A 23,084-nucleotide genomic window follows, 5' to 3' on the forward strand; every position below is an offset into this window, starting at 1 on the left:
AGGTGTTGTGGGAGCAGCTTAACCGTATGGTACGCAAGAAGTGCCCATCAAGCCAATCCAACTTGTGGGAGGGCCTTCTGGAAGCATGGGGTGAAATTTCTCCCGATTACCTCAGCAAATTAACAGCTAGAATGCCAAAGGTCTGCAATGCTGTAATTGCTGCAAATGGAGCATTCTTTGACGAAAGCTAATTTTGAAGGAGAAAATTATCATTTCAAATAAAAATCATTATTTCTAACCTTGTCAATGTCTTGACTAAATTTTCTAGTCATTTTGCAACTCATTTGAAAAATATAAGTGTGAGTTTTCTTGGAAAACACAAAATTGTCTGGGTGACCACAAACTATTGAACGGTAGTGTATATATATATATATATATATATATATATATATATATATATATATATATACTTAATATATAATATATGAGTTTCACTTTTTGAATTTAATTACTGAAATAAATTTACTTTTTGATGGTATTCTAATTCATTGAGAAGGACTAGTATATATAAACAAAAGTTGGAGCAGCACTGTGGCAGCATAAACTAATATGGCAGGTACTATGCTTAAAAAAAGAGTGACCTCTCCTTGTATGATAGAATATAAAAAAAGAGCAAAGAAGCAGCACTCAAAAGAAAGTGAATTTATTCACCAAACATCCACTGCAACGCTTCACCTTCTCAATGAAGGCATTTTCAAGCCTTGTGAATAAATTTACTTTATTTTTTAGTGCTGCTTCTTTTCCCCATAATGACAAAGTGAAAACAGAATGTTAGAATTTTTCTGCAAATTTACTGAAAATTAAAAACTCAATTTCGAATAACCAAAATAATTCAGACCCTTTGCTATGTAATTTGAAATTTAGATGTGGGGGCCACCCACTTCTCTAGATCGTCTAGATGTTTCTACGCCTTGATTGGAGTCCACCTGTGGTAAATTAATTTGATTGGACATCATTCGGAAAGACACACCCCTGTCTATATAAGGTCTCACAGCAGACAATGCATATCAGAGCAAAAACCAAGCCATAAGGAGGAAAGAACTGCCTGTAGAGCTCAGAGACAGGATTGTGTGGAGGCACAGATCTGGAGAAGTGTATATCTATCTATAGAGAGATTTATGTATACATATCTCAGCTCCCACAATGCACGGGCTCCCATAATGGAACATTTTAAGTTATTAAACATTTTATGTATGTTTTAAATTGTCAATCAAAATCAGTTTTCCTATAACTTTAAAAGAGCCAGAGTTATCCAGTCAACACAATTAACCCACCTCAGATTTCAAGACTTGTAACACTTGTAGGTAGAATTTGAACATAAAACTGATGGTCAAGGTTCTTCTGTATTCTACCTTCCCACCAGGAGCAGAGGGTGGAAGGGAAATCTCATCCAAAATGAATCTACAGGCTTCACCCAGTGTATCCTCATTCCATTGTCTGGTTAGGAAAAAGGGTTAAATTAAAATCCAAGTCACATTTGACTTACATGCCAGTACACCACATAAAAATGTTGCCACAAACCTTCCAATTACTGCTTCTCTTGCCTTATTTGCTTGGACTGTGCTTGTGCCAGCGCCACCAAAGTAAATATTCATGTCTTCAATGATGTTTGAATTCTCTCGGAATAGAACTCTCATTCCAGCGACCAGTATAGCCACAGAGTTAACCTTTCTCTGTGCCTGTCTGAAGGCAGACACAACCTCCCACTGCAGATAGAGGGCAATAACTTAAAATAATACTTGGGAATTGAATTGAATAGTTTATGTACAATTTTTAACATAAAGACATTAAAAAGGCCCTAGACAGAATTTAAACAAATCTAGACCGACAAACAGCCTTAACCCCTTAAGGACGCAGCCTTGTTTTGGCCTCAAGGCTCAGAGCCCATCTTTCAAATCTGACATATTTCACTTTATGTGCTAATAACGTCGGAATGCTTAAACCTATCCAAGCGATTCTGAGATTGTTTTCTCCTGACACATTGGGCTTTATGTTAGTGGTAAAACTTGGACGATATATTCAGTGTTTATTGGTGACAAATTGCAAAATGTAGAGAAAATTTATGAAAAATAGCATTTTTCAGAATTTAAATGCATCTGCTTGTAAAACAGACGGTTATACCACCCAAAATAGTTACTAGTTCACATTTCACATATGTCTACTTTAGATTGGCATCGTTTTTTGAACATTCTTTTATTTTTCTTGGACGTTACAAGGCTTAGAACATAAACAGCAATTCCTCATATTTTTAAGAAAATTTCAAAAGCCTTTTTTTTAAGGTACCTGTTCAGTTCCGAAGTGGCTTTGAGGGGCCTATGTATTAGAAACCCCCATAAAACACCCCATTTTGAAAACTAGGCCCCTAAAAGTATTCAAAACAGCATTTAGAAAGTTTATTTAACCCTTCAGGCATTTCACAGAAATTAAAGCAAAGTAGAGGTGAGATTTGCAAATTAAATTTTTCTTGCTGAATTTCAATTGTATTCAATTTTGTTCTGTAGCACAGAAGGTTTTACCAGAGAAACACTACTAAATATGTATTGTCCAGATTCTGCAGTTTTTAGAAATGTCCCACATGTGTCTCTAGTGCGCTCGTGGACTAAAACACAAGCCCCAGAAGCAAAGAAGCACCTAGTGCATTTTGAGGCCTCTTTTTTATTAGAATATATTTTAGGCAGCATGCCAGGTTTGAAGAGGTGTTCAGGTGCCAAAACAGTAGGAATCCCCCAAAAGTGACCCCCATTTCGGAAACTACCCCCTCAAGGAATTAATTTATGGTTGTTGTTACCATTTTGACGCCACAGTTTTTACACAGCACGTATTTGAATTGGGCTGTGAAATTAAAAAAATGAATTTTTTTCCAATAAGATGTCATTTTTGATAAAAAATTTCTTATTTTCACAGGGAACAAAATACCCCATTTTGTTGCCCAATTTCTCCTGAGTGCAGCAATACCCCATTTGTGGCGATAAACGGCCATTTGGGCCCATGGGTGGCCTCAGAAGGGAAGGAGCGCTGTGTGTTCTTTGGAGTGCAGATTTTGTTGGATTGGTTTTCGGGTGCAATGTCGCATTTGCAGAGCCCCAGAGGTATCAAAGCAATGGAAACCCACCAAAAGTGACCCCATTTTGGAAACTACACCCCTCAAGGAATTAATTTATGGTTGTTGCTACCATTTTGACCACACAGTTTTTTCACAGCACCTATTTGAATTGGGCTGTGAAATTTAAAAAATGAAATTTTTTCCAATAAGATGTCATTTTTGATCAAAATTTCTTATTTTCACAGAGAACAAAATACCCCATTTTGTTGCCCAATTTCTCCTGAGTGCAGCAATACCCTATTTGTGGCGATAAACTGCCGTTTGAGCCCATGGGAGGCCTCAGAAGGGAAGGAGCGCTATTTGTTCTTTGGAGTCCAGATTTTGCTGGATTGGTTTTCGGGTGCCATGTCACATTTGCAGAGCCCCAGAGGTATCAAAGCAATGGAAACCCACCAGAAGTGACCCCATTTTGGAAACTACACCACTCAAGGAATTAATTTATTGGTGTTGTGACCATTTTGACCCCATAGTTTTTTCACATAACTTATTTGAATTGGGCTGGGAGTTTAAACAAAATACATTTTTTCCAATAATATGTAGTTTTGGCTGAAAATTTCTTATTTTCACAAGAAATAAAATACCCCATTTTGTTGCCCAATTTGTCCTGAGTGCGGCAATGCCCAATTTGAGGTGATAAACTGACGTTTGGGCCCATGGGAGGGCTCAGAACGAAAGGACCACCATTTGGCCTACTGGGGATTTTCTGGTGCGAAGTCATGTATGCAGAAGCCCCTGAGGTACCAGTACAGTTGAAACCCCAATGAAGTGACCCTGTTTTAAAAACTACACCCCTTAAGGCATTCATCTAGAGGTGTAGTGAGCATTTTGATCGGAGACATACAGCCCATAAACTGTAATGTGGGTTCTCACGGGTATGGCAGTACCCTCAATGTGGCTGTTATCAGCTGCCTGGGCACACGGCAGGGCTCAGAAGGGAAAGATGAGGGGGATAAGCTGTGCGGAGTGCATCAGGGTAAGTAAAACTGGGGTAGATTAAAAACCAAGGGATGTATGATCCATTTTGAAGCACTCTTTCATACGGAGCCTTAGTTTTTCGGGACACGTGTCACATTGATATATTGTGTCCTCCCTTACCCCCCTCTTATAGCAGACTTTGTACCTCTTTTGACTTTTTCCTTTCTTGCCAGATTGGGGAACTTCTCCTGGGAAGTGTTGCCCTGGTACAATGCGTGTGGCCCCGCTTGCAGAAGTACTGGGTGCCCCCCCTTCTTGGTCCCTAAAAATGTGTTTCTTGATAACCACCTCTTGAAATTCCAGGAAAGTTCCCGTCTGGCCTGCACATCGACGTAGCACGTACGCGTTGTACAATGCCATCTGTATGATGTGCCCGGCCAGCTTCTTATACCACACCGCATGGTGCTGTAGGGCTTCAGGACTTGATCTAACAAGTCCACCCCTCCCATGTACCTATTGTAGTCCAGGATGCAGTCTGGTTTGGGGGTCTCTGTACTGGTACCTCGTACAGGTACATGGGTACTGGTGTGGCATCTCTCTTGTCTTGTACTTGACACACAATATGTTGCTGCTAGATTGTGCCCTGCTCTCATCCCTTCTGAGTGTTTGCCCAAGCAGAGTCTTAGGGAGGCCTCTCAGATTTCTTCTAGCAGTGCCGCATGCTGCAGTACTTCTGGAAGCGAGGCAGTTGAAGAGTGGGATGCTGGTATAAAAATTATCCAGGTAGAGTTGGTAACCCTGGTCCAGCAGTGGGTGCACCAAATCCCACACAATTTTTGCATTAACTCCCAGTAAAGGGGGGCATTCTGGGGGTTGAGCACTGGTGTCCTTCCCTTCATATATCCTAAATTTGTAGGTATACCCTGATGCACTCTCGCAAGGCTTATACATCTTCACGCCATACCTTGCCCTCTTACCCGGTACTGGCGGAATTGAAGCCTCCCTTTAAAATGTACCAAGGACTCATCAATAGAAATATGCGTCTCGTGGTGTATGCTTGGGAAAACCGGGCACTGAAACGGTCTAATAGGGGTCTCCGTTTATACAAACTGTCAAAACTGGGGTCATCTCGGGGTGGGCACGGCTCATTATGAGTATAATGTAAGAAGCGAAGTATTGCCTCATTCATTTATTTTTTTAGGTTCCAGTTCAGTTCTGAAGTTGCTTTGAGGGGCCCATATATTAGAAACCCCTATCAAATACCCCATTTTAGAAACTAGACCCCCTCAAAGTATTCACAACAGCATTTAGAAAGTTTATGAACCCTTTAGGTGTTTCACAGAAATTTAGAGCAACGTAGAGGTGAAATTTACATATTTATTTTTGTCAGAAAATCCTTTTTATACCATTTTTTTCTATAACACAAAAGGTTTTACCAGAGAAACGCAACTTAATATTTATTGCTAAGATTCTTAAGTTTTGAGAAATATCCCACATGTGGACCTAGTGCGGTAATGGACTGAAGCACCGGCCTCCGAAGCAAAGGAGCACCTAGTGGATTTTGAGGCCTCTTTTTTATTAGGCACCATGTCCGGTTTGAAGAGGTCTTGTGGTGCCAAACCAGTGGAAACCCCCCAAAAGTGACCCCATTTCGGAAACTAGACCCCTTGAGGAATTCATTGTAGTTTTCTTGGGGTGCATGCGACTTTTTGATCCGTTTTTATTCTATTTTTATGTGGCGTGGTGACTAAAAAACAGCAATTATACTATTGTTTTTTTATACTATTTTTTTTTACAGCGTTCACCGTGCGCTATAAATGACATATTCACTTTATTCTGCGGGGCGATACGATTACGGCGATACCATATGTTTATAGTTTTTTTATATAGATTTTGCTGATACCCTCACTTATTTATATATACAAAGTGAGTTATGGGGAACCACAAGGTGTACACCACCAAATAATGTAATTAATATATTTTGGAAGTAGGGAGAAAGGAAAAGAGTTGTGGTTCCTATTGAAAATTGAAAAAAATAATAAATTTTATTAATATATTTAATTTAAAATATTCCTAAAATGTTTATTTCTCAATGTAGGTCAATTATTCAGCAGTGCAGAGGACCCCTTGTTCTGCACTTAAAGAACAGAATTTGTCTTTTATGCTACTATCATACAACAATATAGTTAGACTTGGTTAATAGCTGAGGTAAGTATAAATTCGATCCCATAGGCATATTGTATGCTCTGTGTGAATCAGTGTTAGCTGTCAATCATTAAACATTGTATCAGTTTTGTATGCACTGACATTTGTAATGTTTTCTATTTGTAAATAGACTTTGTATCAATTCAATTGCTGTGCAACACGTACTTTATCTATTTCTTTTGTGCTTTGCACTGATTGTTATAAACCTGCTATTGCTGTCTGCTTTTTGTAAACCAGCAAACAGCAGCAGATTGCAATTTGTTGCATATATCAGTGTTAGCTGTTGATTCGTATTTTTAGGATAATTTGCAACAGTCAATGTTGGTATTGAATTTTAATTTTTATTATTTATTTTAAAGGTATTGTTGTCTATCATACAATTTTTCAGCAGTCCACATTTTGTTATAACACGCTGGCTTCCTCTGACAGAAGTAGTAACAGTGCGGTAGCTTGTATGAGTGAGCACTATAGAGAATTCTATGATTGTAGTGTGCTCTAATTTAGTTCCCTCCTTGAATTTGTAAGAGGCTATTCACAGTGGCACTATGCGGTATTTGAGCTGGTTAGCTTGTGTGTTATATAGAGCTTGCAATAACGATCCTCTGTATTGGGATCAGCAGCAAATTTAGCCGCTTGTTTCTCTTTTATTATGGACTAATTGCTGTCTGTTTTCTGTGAAGTTTTTTTATGTCTTATGGCGTTTGCACAATAAAATAAGTTTTGTAAAAAATCATTCACTTTTTGTGTTATTTTATTCTAAGAGCCAGAACTTTTTTATTTTTCCATCAAGAAAGCCGTGCGAGGACTTATTTTTTGCGTAACGAACTGTAGTTTCAATCATTACTATTTTTAGGTACATGCGACTTTTTGATCTCTTTTTATTCCATTTCTTGGGCGGTGAAGTGACCAAACAATTGTGATTGTGGTACGGTTTATTATTATTTTCTTTTACGGCGTTCACCGCGTGGGATAAATAATGAAATAATTTTGTAGCTCAGGCCGTTACGGACACAGCGATACCAATTATGTATAGTTTATTTGTTTATTTATCTATTTTTATTAATAATAAAGGACTGATAAGGGAAAAAGGGGGATTTTTACTTTTAAAACGTTTATTTTCTTATTTTTACACATCTTTTTTTAACTTTTTTTTAACTTTATTACTTTGTCCCACTAGGGGACTTGAGGGCAGGAGGCCCTGATCGCTATTCTAATACACTGCACTACATGCGTAGTGCAGTGTATTAGAGCTGTCAGCTACTCACTGACAGCAAGCATAGTGGGTCCTGAATTTGTCAGGACCCACTAGGCTTCCGTCGATTGCATAGCCGGACGCCATTATTTGGTGTCTGGTTGCCATAGTCACCATCGCTGGCCGCTATCGTGTAGCAGACCGGCGATTGTAGCTTAACCCCTAAAAACTCGCGATCCCTATTTAACGCGCCTTTTAAGGGGTTAATCAGCGGGGACACAGCGATCGGTACCCGCTGTAGGAGCTGCGGCAGCTGCTGTACCAGACAGCAGCTGTCACAGCTCCTGTATGTGTCGGGAGGACGGCCGAAATGGCCGTTACTACCGTGACGTACTATTAGGTCATGGAGCGAGAACGATACAGCTACCATGACCTAATAGTACGTCCAGGAGCGGGAAGGGGTCCTTTATTGTCAACTAGGATATAGCACTGCAAATCTCAGGAATAACCATAGATCCTTCAACAGTCAATATATAGGTGATTATACTGCTCATATACGGTATATACCATAAATGTCCTGAAAAACTTCATTGTCAGGAGTAATGGCTTACGGCAGATGCAGTTCTTTATCCTACTATAGTCTAATGTCTTTCTAACATACACTTGGTAGGTATGCAAGAAATAGGAGACAGATTGAAGAGAGTATGTCTACAGGATCAGACTACTCAGGGTTTGTTTGTAGTCTGTAACCAAGGAGACATATACATCTGCATAGGAGCTGTGGACAGAAAACAATATATATTTTATTTATCAAGATTGTTTGCAAAGTTGCGTAATTTATTTTATACTGGATTACACCTGCATTTGAGTTTCTGTTGTTCTGCTCCACCATAGGAAAAAGTGCCGGATCCAACGGCGCACGGTGAAACACATAGACTTTAATGGGTTCTGTTGGGGTTTTGTCATGGTGTCCGATTTTATACCGGACAAAATAGCGCAGCTTACTTTGCTATTTTTTCCAGCATTTTGGATCGAATCTACGACTGAGGCTTCTCATAGAGTCTTAAACACAGTTGTGAACACACCCTTAGATGCACTAAAGCAATTAAAAAAGGGTTGTAAAGATGGATATAAAACATTGTGTAAAACATATTCCCTAAATTGAACATGTGGAAAGTGCAGTTTATATCTACAAAAATGCTGCCTATAAAGTTAAAGATTGATTTAAAGAGGCTCTGTCACCAGATTTTGCAACCCCTATCTGCTATTGCAGCAGATAGGCGCTGCAATGTAGATTACAGTAACGTTTTTATTTTTAAAAAACGAGCATTTTTGGCCAAGTTATGACCATTTTCGTATTTATGCAAATGAGGCTTGCAAAAGTACAACTGGGCGTGTTGAAAAGTAAAAGTACAACTGGGCGTGTATTATGTGCGTACATCGGGGCGTGTTTACTACTTTTACTAGCTGGGCGTTGTGTATAGAAGTATCATCCACTTCTCTTCAGAACGCCCAGCTTCTGGCAGTGCAGACACAGCCATGTTCTCCAGAGATCACGCTGTGTCGTCACTCACAGGTCCTGCATCGTGTCAGACGAGCGAGGACACATCGGCACCAGAGGCTACAGATGATTCTGCAGCAGCATCGGCGTTTGCAGGTAAGTCGATGTAGCTACTTACCTGCAAATGCTGATGCAGAATCAACTGTAGCCTCTGGTGCCGACACGATGCAGGACCTGTGAGTGACGTCACAGATCTGCACTGCCAGAAGCTGGGCGTTCTGAAGAGAAGTGGATGATACTTCTATACACAACGCCCAGCTAGTAAAAGTAGTAAACACGCCCCGATGTACGCACATAATACACGCCCAGTTGTACTTTTACTTTTCAACACGCCCAGTTGTACTTTTGCAAGCCTCATTTGCATAAATACAAAAATGGTCATAACTTGGCCAAAAATGTTCGTTTTTTAAAAATAAAAACGTTACTGTAATCTACATTGCAGCGCCTATCTGCTGCAATAGCAGATAGGGGTTGCAAAATCTGGTGACAGAGCCTCTTTAAAACAAGTTAACTTTACCAGTATTACTTTAACCAAACCAAAAAAAGCAAAAGAATAAGCATGTTAACTGAGACTGTAGGACTGTGGGCCCTCAGACGCTGCCCAAATCCCTGCATGGCCAGCACATCCCTGTTGGTAACTGTCTTTAAAACCCCAAATGTACAATACCTTTTGAGAATAAGGAATGAACACAGAAACAAGAACTTCTTCTGGCAGGAGAAATGATGAGGATTCCTTACACTTGAAGAAGCCATCATTGCAAATGATCTGTCGAGTTCTTCCTATAATGCAAGGATTGGCATAAATAAATTCCATAACCCTATGGCCGGGTTCTCACAGTGCAGATTTGCTGCAGATTTTGCCAGGATTTTGTAAGCTAAAACCAGACTTGGGTCCAGGAGAACAGATCTATAAGGCCTTTCTTTATATATCTGTTCTGTTTAGGTTCCGCTCCTGTTTTTGGCTTAAAAAATACATGTACAATCTTCCGCAAATCTGCACTGTGTGAGCTCAGCCTTAAAATGCACTTAAATGGCATCAATCTTTCACCATGTCAATAGTAAGATAATTTTGTATGAAAAAACATTGCGTCAAAAATATGAGATCAAAATTATACATAGAGTGCATATAGGGAAACACTGACTTTTCTCACCACTTATTTATGTACATGTTCATAATTAATTACTTTTGTTTAATTATAATGAATTAGAAAGTACATTTGTAGAATTTGGCAAGTAAGTCTGACATACATTGCAATTCGGAAACAGATCTTATTTCTTTTAGCTTTCCCATGATGAGTTAACCATAGAGAAAAACATAAGAGAATTTCATAATGGTGGAAGCTTGGTCTTGGCATTGGAACCAGGGCTGGCCTTAGGGGTATGCCACCTGTGTGGTTGCTCAGGTCACATCACCTTTCCCTGCTGAAGGGGCATCAATGGCCCAGATGGTTTGGGCACCTAGGGCTTGCACCTCTAATCTCACATTTGGTGCCTGGACCTATGTTAAGGCAGCTCAATCCTTTCTTAGTTTATTGACTAGCAGAGTTATTTCGGCAGCTGTGTTATTTGGCCACCTTTACTGTTATTTGGCACTGTAAGTTATGATTATCTGTACAACGTCTGAAGGTGTTATTTGGGCACTATATGGTACGCCATATGTTGAGGTGCCAATAAAAGGTGCTGCATGAGGAACTATGCATCCTATGAACATTTCTCATTGGAACATGACAAAGTCCCATGATGTTTTGTTCTTTTACATGAATATATTACAGAACACCTTAATAACGGTCTTGATGCAGCCTATTACACTTCATTATTCTTTCATGAATTATAATGATTATTATTAAAAATATATATTATTAATAGTTACCTTTTGACATGACATTGAGTGTAGCATTTCCGCAGGCTAGTACGGGGTTCAGATCAGAATTTGGGTTCCGGCTAACTATGTGTCCACCTAATGACTGGAACAAATTTGTGTGAAATTTCTGACTCACAAAAATTATGTATTTTAAGGTAAAGTTATTGAGTTATTATAAAGTTGTGTTATTGTTAGAAGAAGAATAAAAGAAAACGAGAAAACGGTACTATTTTCCAACATCATGCATGGGCTGCTGATATATGGTAAACTATAAAGTACCATAAATTGTGTCTGTCTAAAAAAGGATATTTGACTAGCCACATACACTATGCAGTTTTTAATGATTAATATTTCATTGTTCTGACTACATTGGGATAGCGTGATAATGGAAATTTCAACATACAGCCACATTTCTGATCTGTTGTCCTGCCAAGGATTTCAGCTGTTGTAAAAGAACACGAAAAATCTTAGTCTTCTCATCTGACAGCCGAGACACTGCTTCCTCCAATGTATCCTTCAACATAGACAGAGGACATGCAGCACCTATAGATATCCCTGAATGTGTTGAAAAGTATAAGGTTTGTTATTCACCTTGTTGCATTACATGGAATAAAATGCTCATATTTCCCTTTATAATCCTACAAAGCGATAGTACTAGAGTGCATAGGGTGAATATGCTTCAACTAAAATTCTAGGATCAAGGTTGGGTTCCCACGTATCGTAAACGCTGTGGAATTTCCGCAACGGAATTCTGTGTGGAAATTCCGCAGCATTTACAGTAGCAGCAAAGTGAGCGAGATTTAGAAAATCTCATGCCCACGCTGCGGAAAAAAAAAATGTACAAAAGTCGTGCGGAAAGTATTCTGTGGTGCGTTTTTGGATTCTGCAGCATGTGAATTTATGCTGCATGTTCTGTGCGGAGATGCTGCGTGTTTGGCGCATAGACTTCAATGGGGAGCAGAAAATCCCCAAAAGATTTATGTTGTTGCGGCTTTTACAGCTTTTACACAGAGGAAACGCAGTTAAAACCGCTGGAAATTCACAGGTACACATATACTTTGCTATAATAAATGTTTAACACTAAATCCGCAGATAAAACTGCTGCAGAAAAAAACAGCGTTTCCGCAGCAATATGAGCAGGAAAAGCGCACTATTTGGTGCAGATTTCTGTGACAGAATTACCAGCGTTTTTCTAGTGATTCTGCTGCAGATTTTCTGTTTCAGAAAACCTGCAGCGTATCCTGTGTGTGGGTACATAGCATTAAGGTGTGCTCCCACCAGCAGGATATGTTGCAGATTTAAAAAAATAAAAAAAATGCAGGTAAATCAGTCACGGAGGTCCGCAGCAAATAGTGTTTTTTGCTGTGCGTATTGCTGTGGAAACGCAATGTAACTGCGGAACTCATTGCTGATTTCCACAGTGGTTTTACCTACGGATTTAGTGTGAAGTATTGATTATAGCAGAATGTAAGTGCACCTGTGGATTTCCAGCGTTTTTTTTTACATAGTTTCTTCTGCATACACGCTGTACAATCCACAACAACACTCAAGTTGCGGATTTTAGTGCAGAATTTATGATCCCCATTCAAGTCTATGATCTAAAAACGCAGCATCTCCACTCACAATACGCAGCATAAATTGACATGATTTGAAAGCCGCACTGCAGAACACTTTCCGCAAGACTTTTTTGAGTTTTTTTTGCAGAAATCGAATCCACTTTGCTGCTACTGTAAGTGCTGCATAATTTACACACACAATTCCATTGTGGAAATTCGGAAGTGAATCCTGCCTGTGGGAACTTACCTTTATAGTATCTTTTACACATATGAATTTTTTCCCCCATATGTTTCTGTTTGGCCTCAGAAACCATACAAATTCAAAAGATTTCTTCAGAAAGATATGTTACATTTTAGCATTATTCTCCCTATCACGGCCCGTAGCTGTATAAAACCAAAAGTGTGTATGTGTTCAGGCATTGGGTTGTTGAGGATTTTGGAATTGTATATGCTGAGGACAATAGTTTCACAAAACTCAGGACATGAGTACAAAGCACAGAATCCAACATAAATGTAGTTTTTTTTTTTTTTTTTTTTTTAAATAAATAACAAAATGTAGAGATAAAAAAATAGGTAAGAACGTATTTTTTTTTCTTATTTCCAAGAAAACCTTTTTAAATTGGCCAATACATGTGGTAATAAAATGATCGGAGCCAATAAGTATGGAATCTTTTTTTATAGATCATTACTGGTAAACACTATAAGGCTGGATTCACACGAGCGTGGCGTTTTTGCACACGCAAAAACGCAGCGTTTTGCATGCGCTAAAGCCACTTAACAGCTTTGTGGCAGCAGCATAGGATGCACGCACGGCTGCGTGCTTTTCGCGCAGCCGCCATCATTATGACACTCCATTTGGATGTTTGTAAAGAGAAAAGCACGTGGTGCTTTTCTGTTTACATTCAGAGTTTGACAGCTGTTGCGCGAATCACGCTGTTCGCACGCTGTCTTCAATGGGTGCGTGATTCGCGCAAAACGGCCAAAGAACGGACATGTCGTGACTTTTTTTCAGCGGACTCACGCTGAGTAAAAATCACGGCCATGTCTGCACGGCCCCCATAGACTAATATAGGTCCGTGCAACGCGCGTGCAAATCACGCACGTTGCACGGACATAATTCCCGTTCGTCTGAATAAAGCCTGATAGTAGCATTTAATCAGCTATTGGACAAGGAAATAGAAGCGCAGCAATGGACACAAACAAACAATATATGCATGCTATCCTGCCCGACATGCACACTTGGATCAGCCTAGTGTGCTTGTTTATTTTTTATAGGGATTTTTTTTTCGTATGCACATTGAGAATATATATGCTACATACCATCTTTTGTGTATTTTACATTATTCAGATCTGGAATCCTTCCAATTGAAATCATAACTGGGTGGATAACTCCTTTTAACTTTATCTCTGGCCCTGGAGAAAACAATAAATGGTTTAGCCCATGATTAATGGTTGTAAAATAGGTATAACCACACATACACAAAAGAAACTGGTTAGGCTTCGTTCACATCTGCGTCGGGCTTCCGTTTATGGGTTCCGTCAGACCTTTCCGTCAGGTGGACGCATGAACGGAAACCAAACGAAAACCATAGCTTTCTGTTTGCATTACCATTGATTTCAATGGTAACGCATCCATTGCACATGGTTTCTGTTTGTAACCGTTCTGTAAGGTTTCCATTGTTTTGACGAAATCAAAGTGCAGAGGTTTCACTTGTACCTGGGCCCTAGGGCTTGAGGGGACACAATGGTCACTTGCCACATATGGTAATAACAGTGTTGATTATTTGTACTGTGCAATAAATTTTAAATTTTATTAATATTAATAATTGCAATTATTATTACTTTTTAGTTTTATCACCATGTTTATTGCCACTATTCTGTGACATCACTTTCGTCCTTAGTCATTAACTGTGACATCACTAGGTTTGTCATCCCTATTCTGGGACATCACTGCGTTCATTATTCTTATACTATGACATCACTGTGTGCAATAAAACTTTTCTATAAATTGTTTTTTTTGTTTTGTGACATCACTTTACAGGAAGACCATGATGACTGTATTGTGACATCATGGCTTACATTATCCATGCAATGGGACATCACAGTGACTATTTGTGCTGTGACATCGCTGTCATGCTTTGCCATTATCTGTGACATAACTAGGCTTATTACCCCTATTCCGTGATATCACTGTGCACATTACTACCATATTGTGACGTGACTGTGTGCAATAACCCTTTCCTAAGACTTCATAGTGTTTATAATCCGTGTACTGTGACATAACTTTCTGCATCATCTCTTTATTGTGACATCACTGTGACTATTATTCCAGTGCTATTACTTTTAAATTGGTTATTACCCCTGTAGAGTGCAGAGATATCACTGTTATCTTATTATCTGGGCATTGTCATATCATTGTAATTACTACCCTTTACTCTGACTTATCTCTGGTTCTTAGCCTTTATCTATGACATCTCTGTGTTCAATCCCTGTTTTGTGATATTATCCCTCTTCTGTGATATCACTGTGTGCATTATTCCCATACTGTGACATCACTATGTGTCTTTTCCTATGACTTCACAGGGCTTATTATCTATGTATCATGATGTCACTATAATTGTTTTTTTTTTGTACTTTATACATCATCCCTGCACTGTGGGCTTACTCTGACTGTTATTCCTGTGCTGTTTCTTCACTATGGCCATTACGCCTGTTATGTGACATCGTTTTTATACCTGTTGAAGGAGGTCATTGTTTATTATCTCTATATTGTGACAACACTGTATTTATTGTCTCTGTATTCTGACATCACTTTATTTATTAACCCACAGTGGGATTTTGCTGTGTGTATTTTCTAGATTTTGTGACATAACTGTAAGAATTATTCTTGTGCGGTAACATCACTGTGTGCATTTTTAGGGACGTAAGTATATAAGGCACAGAGGTTGCCATGTCAACTGGAAACTGGGTGCCTGAGGTGGGCAAAATAGGCCCTCTGCCACATAAAAGGATTCCAGTACAATAAATATAGCTGGCGGTCCTGTTCTAGATTTTTGCATTGGGGCCCAAGAACTTAGTCATGCCTCTGCCTGGATACATCAGATAGGGAAAGGGTAAAATATGCCAGGATGAGAGAAATGTTCTGTTCAGAGGTGCAGATTCTGAACCCCACCTTCATAATGTAAATGTAATATATTACATTTTTATATGTCTTTGGTTTTGGTACTCACCTATGCTTGTATTTCCTACTATAAGAGGGGCCTCTAGATACTTGACTTTTAAATCTAGAAGTTCTTCCAGATTAAAAACTGTAATCCATTTCACCTTCTCTCCTTGAAATACCAATGTTTGGAAGCTCTGCTTTTGTGTCATCAACTGCGTAGGAATGGATAGAAAATAATGTAGGTTTTACATTTTACTATATAAGGTATAGAGGCTTGTTTACATGGCTGTATTTTTAGCTTATACCCCCCTCCATATCTTCTGCTAACATATTCCCCTTAAAAATTGATCCTTCTTTTACCTGCTGTCGCAGACCACCACTTATAAGCAGCAGCTCTCACTTTGGTAGGCCTGGTGTAATGGCAGGAAGGAGGTGAAGGGAAAATGAGCCCTAATCTACCCACCGCCCTGTCCCTGCCTACTTGCAACGACCCGCCCTAGGCGACGAGGTACAACTGGGCGGCGGTCCCTACGCTGGCTAAGTGCACTGGAAGACAAACAGGGAACACGCAAGGGAAGGGGCAGTAGCCACGGAACGCCACGAGGAAACGGGGCGGCGAACGAACAGTCAGGACCAGGACGAAGTGAGTACACCCGAGCGGGCACGGAGACAGGAGCAAGCCAGGGCAAGCAAAGCAGGTCAAGCAGAACTGCAGCAAGGCAGAAGCACGGCAGAAGCAGGCTGGAGCAAGCAGCAGTGGGGCCAGGAATCCAAAAGAATTACAAGCACTGAGGGAGAGCACAGGGCAGGTAATAAAGGGCAGGGGGCGGAGCTAACTCCGAGAGACCAGGCCGCGATAGGCTCTCCCACTCCTGAGCCTGCCACCCTGGTTGGTGGGAGATGGTGTCAGTCGAACAGCTCTGGCCTCAGGTGTGGATCGATTAATCCCAGGAGTATAGCTAGATGAAGTACCTGGCAGATCCCTAACAGTACTCCCCCTTTTATGAGGGGCCACCGGACCCTTACTAAGGGGACCCGGTTTAGTGGGGAAGAGGAGGTGGAACCTCCTGATCAATACCCCAGCGTGAACATCACGGGCAGGTACCCAAGTCCTCTCCTCCGGCCCGTATCCTTTCCAATGGACCAGGTACTGGAGGGAGCCCTGGACCATCCTACTGTCCATAATCTTGGCCACCTCGAATTCCACCCCCTCAGGGGTGAGAACGGGAACAGGAGGTATCCTCGAGGGGGACCAGGACGGGGAGCAGCGTTTAAGGAGGGAGGCATGGAAGACGTCATGTATGCGAAAGGATGGGGGGAGCTCCAGACGGAAGGATACAGGGTTGAGGACTTCAATGATCTTATAAGGTCCAATGAATCGGGGAGCAAACTTCCTGGACGGGACCTTAAGGCGCAAGTTCCTGGACGACAACCAGACCAAATCCCCGACGACAAACCGGGGGTTAGCAGAACGTCTACTATCCGCCTGAATCTTTTGTGCGCTCTGGGACGCCTCTAGGTTCTTCTGAACCTGGGCCCAGACAGTGCACAGTTCCCGATGAACCTCCTCTACCTCAGGATTATTGGAACAACCAGGGGAGACGGAGGAGAACCTTGGGTTAAACCCGAAATTACAGAAAAACGGGGAGACCCCTGACGAGTTACTGACCCGGTTATTCAGGGAAAATTCAGCAAGGGGAAGGAATGAGACCCAATCGAATTGACAGTCCGAGATGAAACACCTTAAATATTGTTCCAGGGATTGGTTGGTCCTTTCCGTTTGGCCATTAGTTTCGGGATGGAAGGCGGAGGAGAAGGACAGATCAATCTCCAACTTTTTACAAAAAGCTCTCCAAAATAAGGAAACAAATTGTACCCCTCTGTCAGAAACGATATTGACTGGGGCCCCATGGAGACGCAGGATGTGTTTCACAAACAAAGAAGCTAACGTCTTGGCGTTAGGTAGCTTCTTAAGGGGCACAAAGTGGCACATCTTGCTGAAGCGGTCGACTACCACCCACACCACCGACTTGCCCTGAGATGGAGGCAAATCGGTGATAAAATCCATGGAGATATGGGTCCAAGGTCTCTGGGGAATGGGCAAGGAACGTAGTAGGCCCGCAGGTCGGGACCTAGGGGTTTTGGACCTAGCGCAAACCTCACAAGCGGCGACGTAAGCCCTAACATCTTTAGGCAACCCAGGCCACCAATAGTTTCTGGTAATGAGGTGTTTGGTGCCCAAGATGCCAGGATGACCAGATAGAGCGGAGTCATGGTTTTCCCTGAGTACCCTCAGCCGGTATTGCAGGGGAACAAACAGTTTGTCCCCAGGGACGTTCCCGGGAGCTGCACCCTGATCAGCCGCGATATCAGAAGCTAAATCAGAATCCGTGGCAGAGACGATTATACCAGGGGGTAAAATACAAGCGGGATCCTTCTCGGAAGGAGGATTGGCCATGAAACTACGTGACAGAGCGTCAGCCTTAATATTCTTCGACCCAGCCCTATAGGTAACCAAGAAATTAAATCTGGTAAAGAATAGTGCCCACCGAGCTTGTCTAGGATTAAGCCTCCGGGCCGATTCTAGGAAAACCAGATTCTTGTGATCCGTAAGGACCGTTACCTGGTGTCTGGCCCCCTCCAGGAAATGCCGCCACTCCTCAAAAGCCCATTTAATGGCTAGAAGTTCGCTGTTGCCAATATCATAGTTACTCTCCGTGGGCGAAAACTTCCTAGAGAAGTAAGCACAGGGGCGGAGATGGGTGAGGGAGCTGGTACCCTGGGACAAGACGGCCCCCACTCCCACCTCGGAAGCATCAACCTCCACAATAAATGGCTCCTCTTGGTTGGGCTGAATCAGCACGGGGGCCGAGATAAAGCACTTCTTGAGAGTCTCAAAGGCCTGGACGGCCTCAGGGGGCCAATGGAGGACATCGGCACCCTTGCGGGTGAGGTCCGTAAGAGGCTTAGCGACGACCGAGAAGTTGGCAATAAATCTCCTGTAATAGTTGGCGAACCCTAAAAAACACTGTAACGCCTTAAGGGAGGCAGGTTGGACCCATTCCGCCACAGCTTGAACCTTGGCAGGGTCCATGCGGAATTCATGAGGAGTGAGGATTTGCCCTAAAAATGGTATCTCCTGTACCCCAAAGACACATTTTTCAGTCTTAGCAAACAGATTATTCTCCCGAAGGACCTGGAGCACCTTCCTGACATGCTCCACGTGGGAGGACCAGTCCTTGGAAAACACCAGTATGTCATCAAGGTACACAACAAGAAAATTACCCAGGTACTCTCTCAGGATTTCATTAATAAAATTCTGGAAGACAGCAGGGGCATTACACAACCCAAAGGGCATGACCAGGTATTCGAAATGACCCTCGGGTGTGTTGAACGCAGTTTTCCACTCATCCCCCTCTTTGATGCGGATAAGGTTATATGCCCCCCGTAGATCGAACTTAGAAAACCACTGGGCTCCCTGAACCTGATTAAAAAGATCCGGAATCAAAGGAAGGGGGTACTGGTTCCTTACGGTGACCTTATTCAGGTTACGATAATCAATGCACGGCCTAAGACCACCATCCTTCTTCCCCACGAAGAAGAAGCCAGCACCTACAGGAGAAGTCGAGGGGCGAATGAAACCCTTGGCCAGGCATTCTTGGATATATACCCTCATCGCTTCACGTTCAGGACATGAAAGATTAAATATCCTACCCTTAGGAAGCTTGGCACCAGGCACCAAATCGATAGCGCAATCGTAATCTCTATGGGGGGGCAACACCTCGGAGGCCTCCTTAGAAAACACATCGGCGAAGTCCTGAACAAACTCAGGAAGCGTGTTTACCTCCTCCCGGGGAGAAATAGAGTTAACGGAAAAACATGACATAAGACATTCATTACCCCATTTGGTGAGATCCCCAGTATTCCAATCAAATGTGGGATTATGCAACTGCAACCAGGGAAGGCCTAAAACCAGATCAGACGATAATCCCTGCATCACCAGTACAGAGCACTGCTCCAAATGCATGGAGCCAACCAGGAGTTCAAAAACAGGAGTATGCTGAGTAAAATAACCATTAGCAAGGGGGGTTGAGTCGATTCCTACTACAGGGATAGGATAAGGTAAATCAATACAAGGCATCTTTAGAGACATAGCAAATTCCACAGACATGATATTAGCAGATGAGCCAGAATCCACGAAAGCACTGCCCGTGGCAGACCGGCCAGCAAACGAGACCTGAAAGGGAAGCAAAATTTTATTGCGTTTCACATTAACGGGAAATACCTGTGCGCCCAAGTGACCTCCCCGATGATCACTTAGGCGCGGAAGTTTTCCGGCTTCTTATTCTTGCGCCTGGGACAGGTGTTCAGTAGATGCTTGTCGTCCCCACAGTAGAAGCAGAGACCATTCATTCTGCGAAACTCCCTACGTTGTCGAGGGGACATGGAGGCCCCGAGTTGCATAGGTACCTCCGAGTCCTCCGTGGAGGGGCGAGGAGACGGGACCTCGGGGGGAATCGCAGAAAAGTCAGAGGGGAGCACACTGAAGCGTTCTAGCTGACGTTCCCTGAGACGTCGGTCAAGTCGTACTGCTAGGGCCATAACCTGGTCAAGGGAGTCAGGCGAGGGGTAGCTAACCAGCAGATCTTTCAGGGCGTCAGATAATCCTAACCTAAACTGGCACCTTAGGGCCGGATCGTTCCACTGAGAAGCTACGCACCACTTCCTAAAATCAGAACAGTACTCCTCAACCGGTCTCCTACCCTGACGTAAGGTTACCAGCTGACTCTCGGCTAAAGCAGTCCTGTCAGTCTCGTCGTAAATGAGTCCGAGGGCAGAGAAAAAACGATCAACAGAGGAAAGTTCAGGGGCGTCAGGAGCCAAGGAGAAGGCCCACTCTTGGGGCCCTTCCTGGAGTCGGGATATGATGATACCCACCCGCTGGTTCTCGGAACCTGAGGAGTGGGGCTTTAGGCGGAAATACAGTCTGCAACTCTCCCGGAAGGAGAGAAACGTCTTACGGTCCCCTGAAAACCGGTCAGGTAACTTGAGGTCGGGTTCTAGAGGTGAGGTGAGGGGTACTACTAAAGCAGCGTCACCCTGATTGACCCTTTGGGCCAGGGCCTGGACCTGTAGGGAGAGGCCCTGCATTTGCTGGGTCAGGGTCTCAAGGGGGTCCATGATAGCGTCAGCGTAGGAGAAAGGGTAGACTAGGTAAAGGCTTGTAATTATGTAATGGCAGGAAGGAGGTGAAGGGAAAATGAGCCCTAATCTACCCACCGCCCTGTCCCTGCCTACTTGCAACGACCCGCCCTAGGCGACGAGGTACAACTGGGCGGCGGTCCCTACGCTGGCTAAGTGCACTGGAAGACAAACAGGGAACACGCAAGGGAAGGGGCAGTAGCCACGGAACGCCACGAGGAAACGGGGCGGCGAACGAACAGTCAGGACCAGGACGAAGTGAGTACACCCGAGCAGGCACGGAGACAGGAGCAAGCCAGGGCAAGCAAAGCAGGTCAAGCAGAACTGCAGCAAGGCAGAAGCACGGCAGAAGCAGGCTGGAGCAAGCAGCAGTGGGGCCAGGAATCCAAAAGAATTACAAGCACTGAGGGAGAGCACAGGGCAGGTAATAAAGGGCAGGGGGCGGAGCTAACTCCGAGAGACCAGGCCGCGATAGGCTCTCCCACTCCTGAGCCTGCCACCCTGGTTGGTGGGAGATGGTGTCAGTCGAACAGGTCTGGCCTCAGGTGTGGATCGATTAATCCCAGGAGTATAGCTAGATGAAGTACCTGGCAGATCCCTAACACCTGGTCTGTACATGTATTACATAGACAGCCATTTATTTGAATAGCCAGAATGTAATACTACATTTACCCTGTAGTTGCTGCTGCAGGAGAAAGTTATAACCCGCCGTAATCTTCCCTTAGCAAAATCAGCTGTTTGCGGGGGTCTGTGATGACATAACCCCTTTAATGAACATTTCGTAAACAAAGAAATCACTAGCATAACAAATGATCAAATATAATTTTTTTTATAACATATCTTAATACTGTAATAAAAAAACTAATATATTTTAAACTGTAACTTACAATGAGTTCAGGAGGAAATATTAACTCCTGTGATGGGTCCAATGGTAAAAACTCTTCTTTGGTAAAAAGTAATGCAGTTACCTAAAGGAACAATTTAAATAGACACTGACAAATCAAATGTATTTTAATAAAATAATATCTATATCTACAATTGTGTAATGATTTCTTAATGATTGTTCAATAATATAATCATGCTAGACTGAGCTATCCGGCTGTACAAATGAATTTAAGGTCCTCTTACATGGCCAAACATGGGCCGTGAAAACGAGCTCAGATCTCGGCGCTCTTTTGCTCCTTTCACAAGAAATTCTCAGCAATGTATGGGCACGAGAGATTAATACTACGGTCACTCGTTCCCATACATTTCTATCGTGGAGGCGGCACGTCTCCCAGTTTACACAGTGCTGCTGAAAACGATAATATTCCTTGCTGCATAAACTATACAATCAGCCAATGAACAAACGTTTGTCCATTATCGGCTGATCATTGCCCTGTTTACACAGGGCAATAATCAGGAAGCGGTCATATGAATGTTCGTTTGCCAGATTATTGGCCCGTGTAAAAGGACCCTTAGTTTATAATATGCACACAGATTCTATGTAGCATGTCATTATAAGATACAGTGGTATATTATCTTCACCTACGTAGGCTTGTGCCCCACATCCATGCTAATGTACAGAAGATCTTACTGAATGGTGAGTGTGAGTGCCGTGGAATTTCTCTGCTTATGTTATATTATCTTTAGGTATTGGTGGTTAAGTGGAGGGCACAGTTATAACTATTACACTGAAGATAGCACATCCGAGTTACGCCAATGATTTTGTACACTATAGAAATCATAGACACCAATCATTATGTCAAAGGTGGCTTGATATTGTTATTGTTTATTATTATCTATGGTCATTGGCTATTAATACAATAGGTGGAACAGATATTGTAATGTACACCGTTCAGCCATAACATTAAAACCACCTGCCTAATATTGTGTAGGTCCACCTCACGCCACAAAAAGAGCTCTGACCCATCGAGGCATAGACTCCACAAGATGTCTGAAGGTGTCCTGTGGTTTCTGGCACCATGACATTAGCAGCGGTTCCTTTAAGTCCTGAAGGCTTCGTTCACATCTGCATCGGGGCTCCATTCCGACGTTCCGTCTGAGCTTTCCGTCAGAACGGAGCCCTGACTGACACAAACGGATACCATAGGTTTCCGTTTCCATCACCATTGATTTCAATGGTGATGGATCCGGTGCCAATGGTTGATAGTAGAAGTTACAGATAGTAGTAGTAGTAGTAGTAGTAGTAGTAGTAGTAGTTACATAGGTTAAAAAGAGACATAGGTTCATCGGATTCAACCTCTCAATAAAGTATCCATCATTCATTGCTTGATTAACTATAACCCTCAATGCCATTTGTGAATAAATAAGCATCTAGACTTTT

At 42.3% G+C, this 23,084-nt stretch overlaps 1 protein-coding gene across 1 annotated transcript in view; it reads right to left on the reverse strand.

The window, feature by feature from the left end:
* LOC142656586 (aldehyde oxidase-like) overlaps nucleotides 1-23,084 on the reverse strand; it is a 123,853-nt gene that overhangs the window by 59,923 nt on the left and 40,846 nt on the right. Inside the window, exons 8-15 of the mRNA XM_075831518.1 lie at nucleotides 21,646-21,726; nucleotides 15,624-15,768; nucleotides 13,714-13,806; nucleotides 11,241-11,392; nucleotides 10,847-10,940; nucleotides 9,644-9,756; nucleotides 1,522-1,706; nucleotides 1,275-1,437 (exon numbers count right to left, since the gene is read on the reverse strand). Of these exons, the coding sequence (XP_075687633.1) occupies nucleotides 1,275-1,437; nucleotides 1,522-1,706; nucleotides 9,644-9,756; nucleotides 10,847-10,940; nucleotides 11,241-11,392; nucleotides 13,714-13,806; nucleotides 15,624-15,768; nucleotides 21,646-21,726 (1,026 nt within the window). The remainder of the gene's footprint in view (nucleotides 1-1,274; nucleotides 1,438-1,521; nucleotides 1,707-9,643; nucleotides 9,757-10,846; nucleotides 10,941-11,240; nucleotides 11,393-13,713; nucleotides 13,807-15,623; nucleotides 15,769-21,645; nucleotides 21,727-23,084) is intronic.

Source organism: Rhinoderma darwinii, chromosome 6 (genome assembly GCF_050947455.1).
Source record: "Rhinoderma darwinii isolate aRhiDar2 chromosome 6, aRhiDar2.hap1, whole genome shotgun sequence".
NCBI classification, from domain to species: Eukaryota; Metazoa; Chordata; class Amphibia; order Anura; family Rhinodermatidae; genus Rhinoderma; species Rhinoderma darwinii.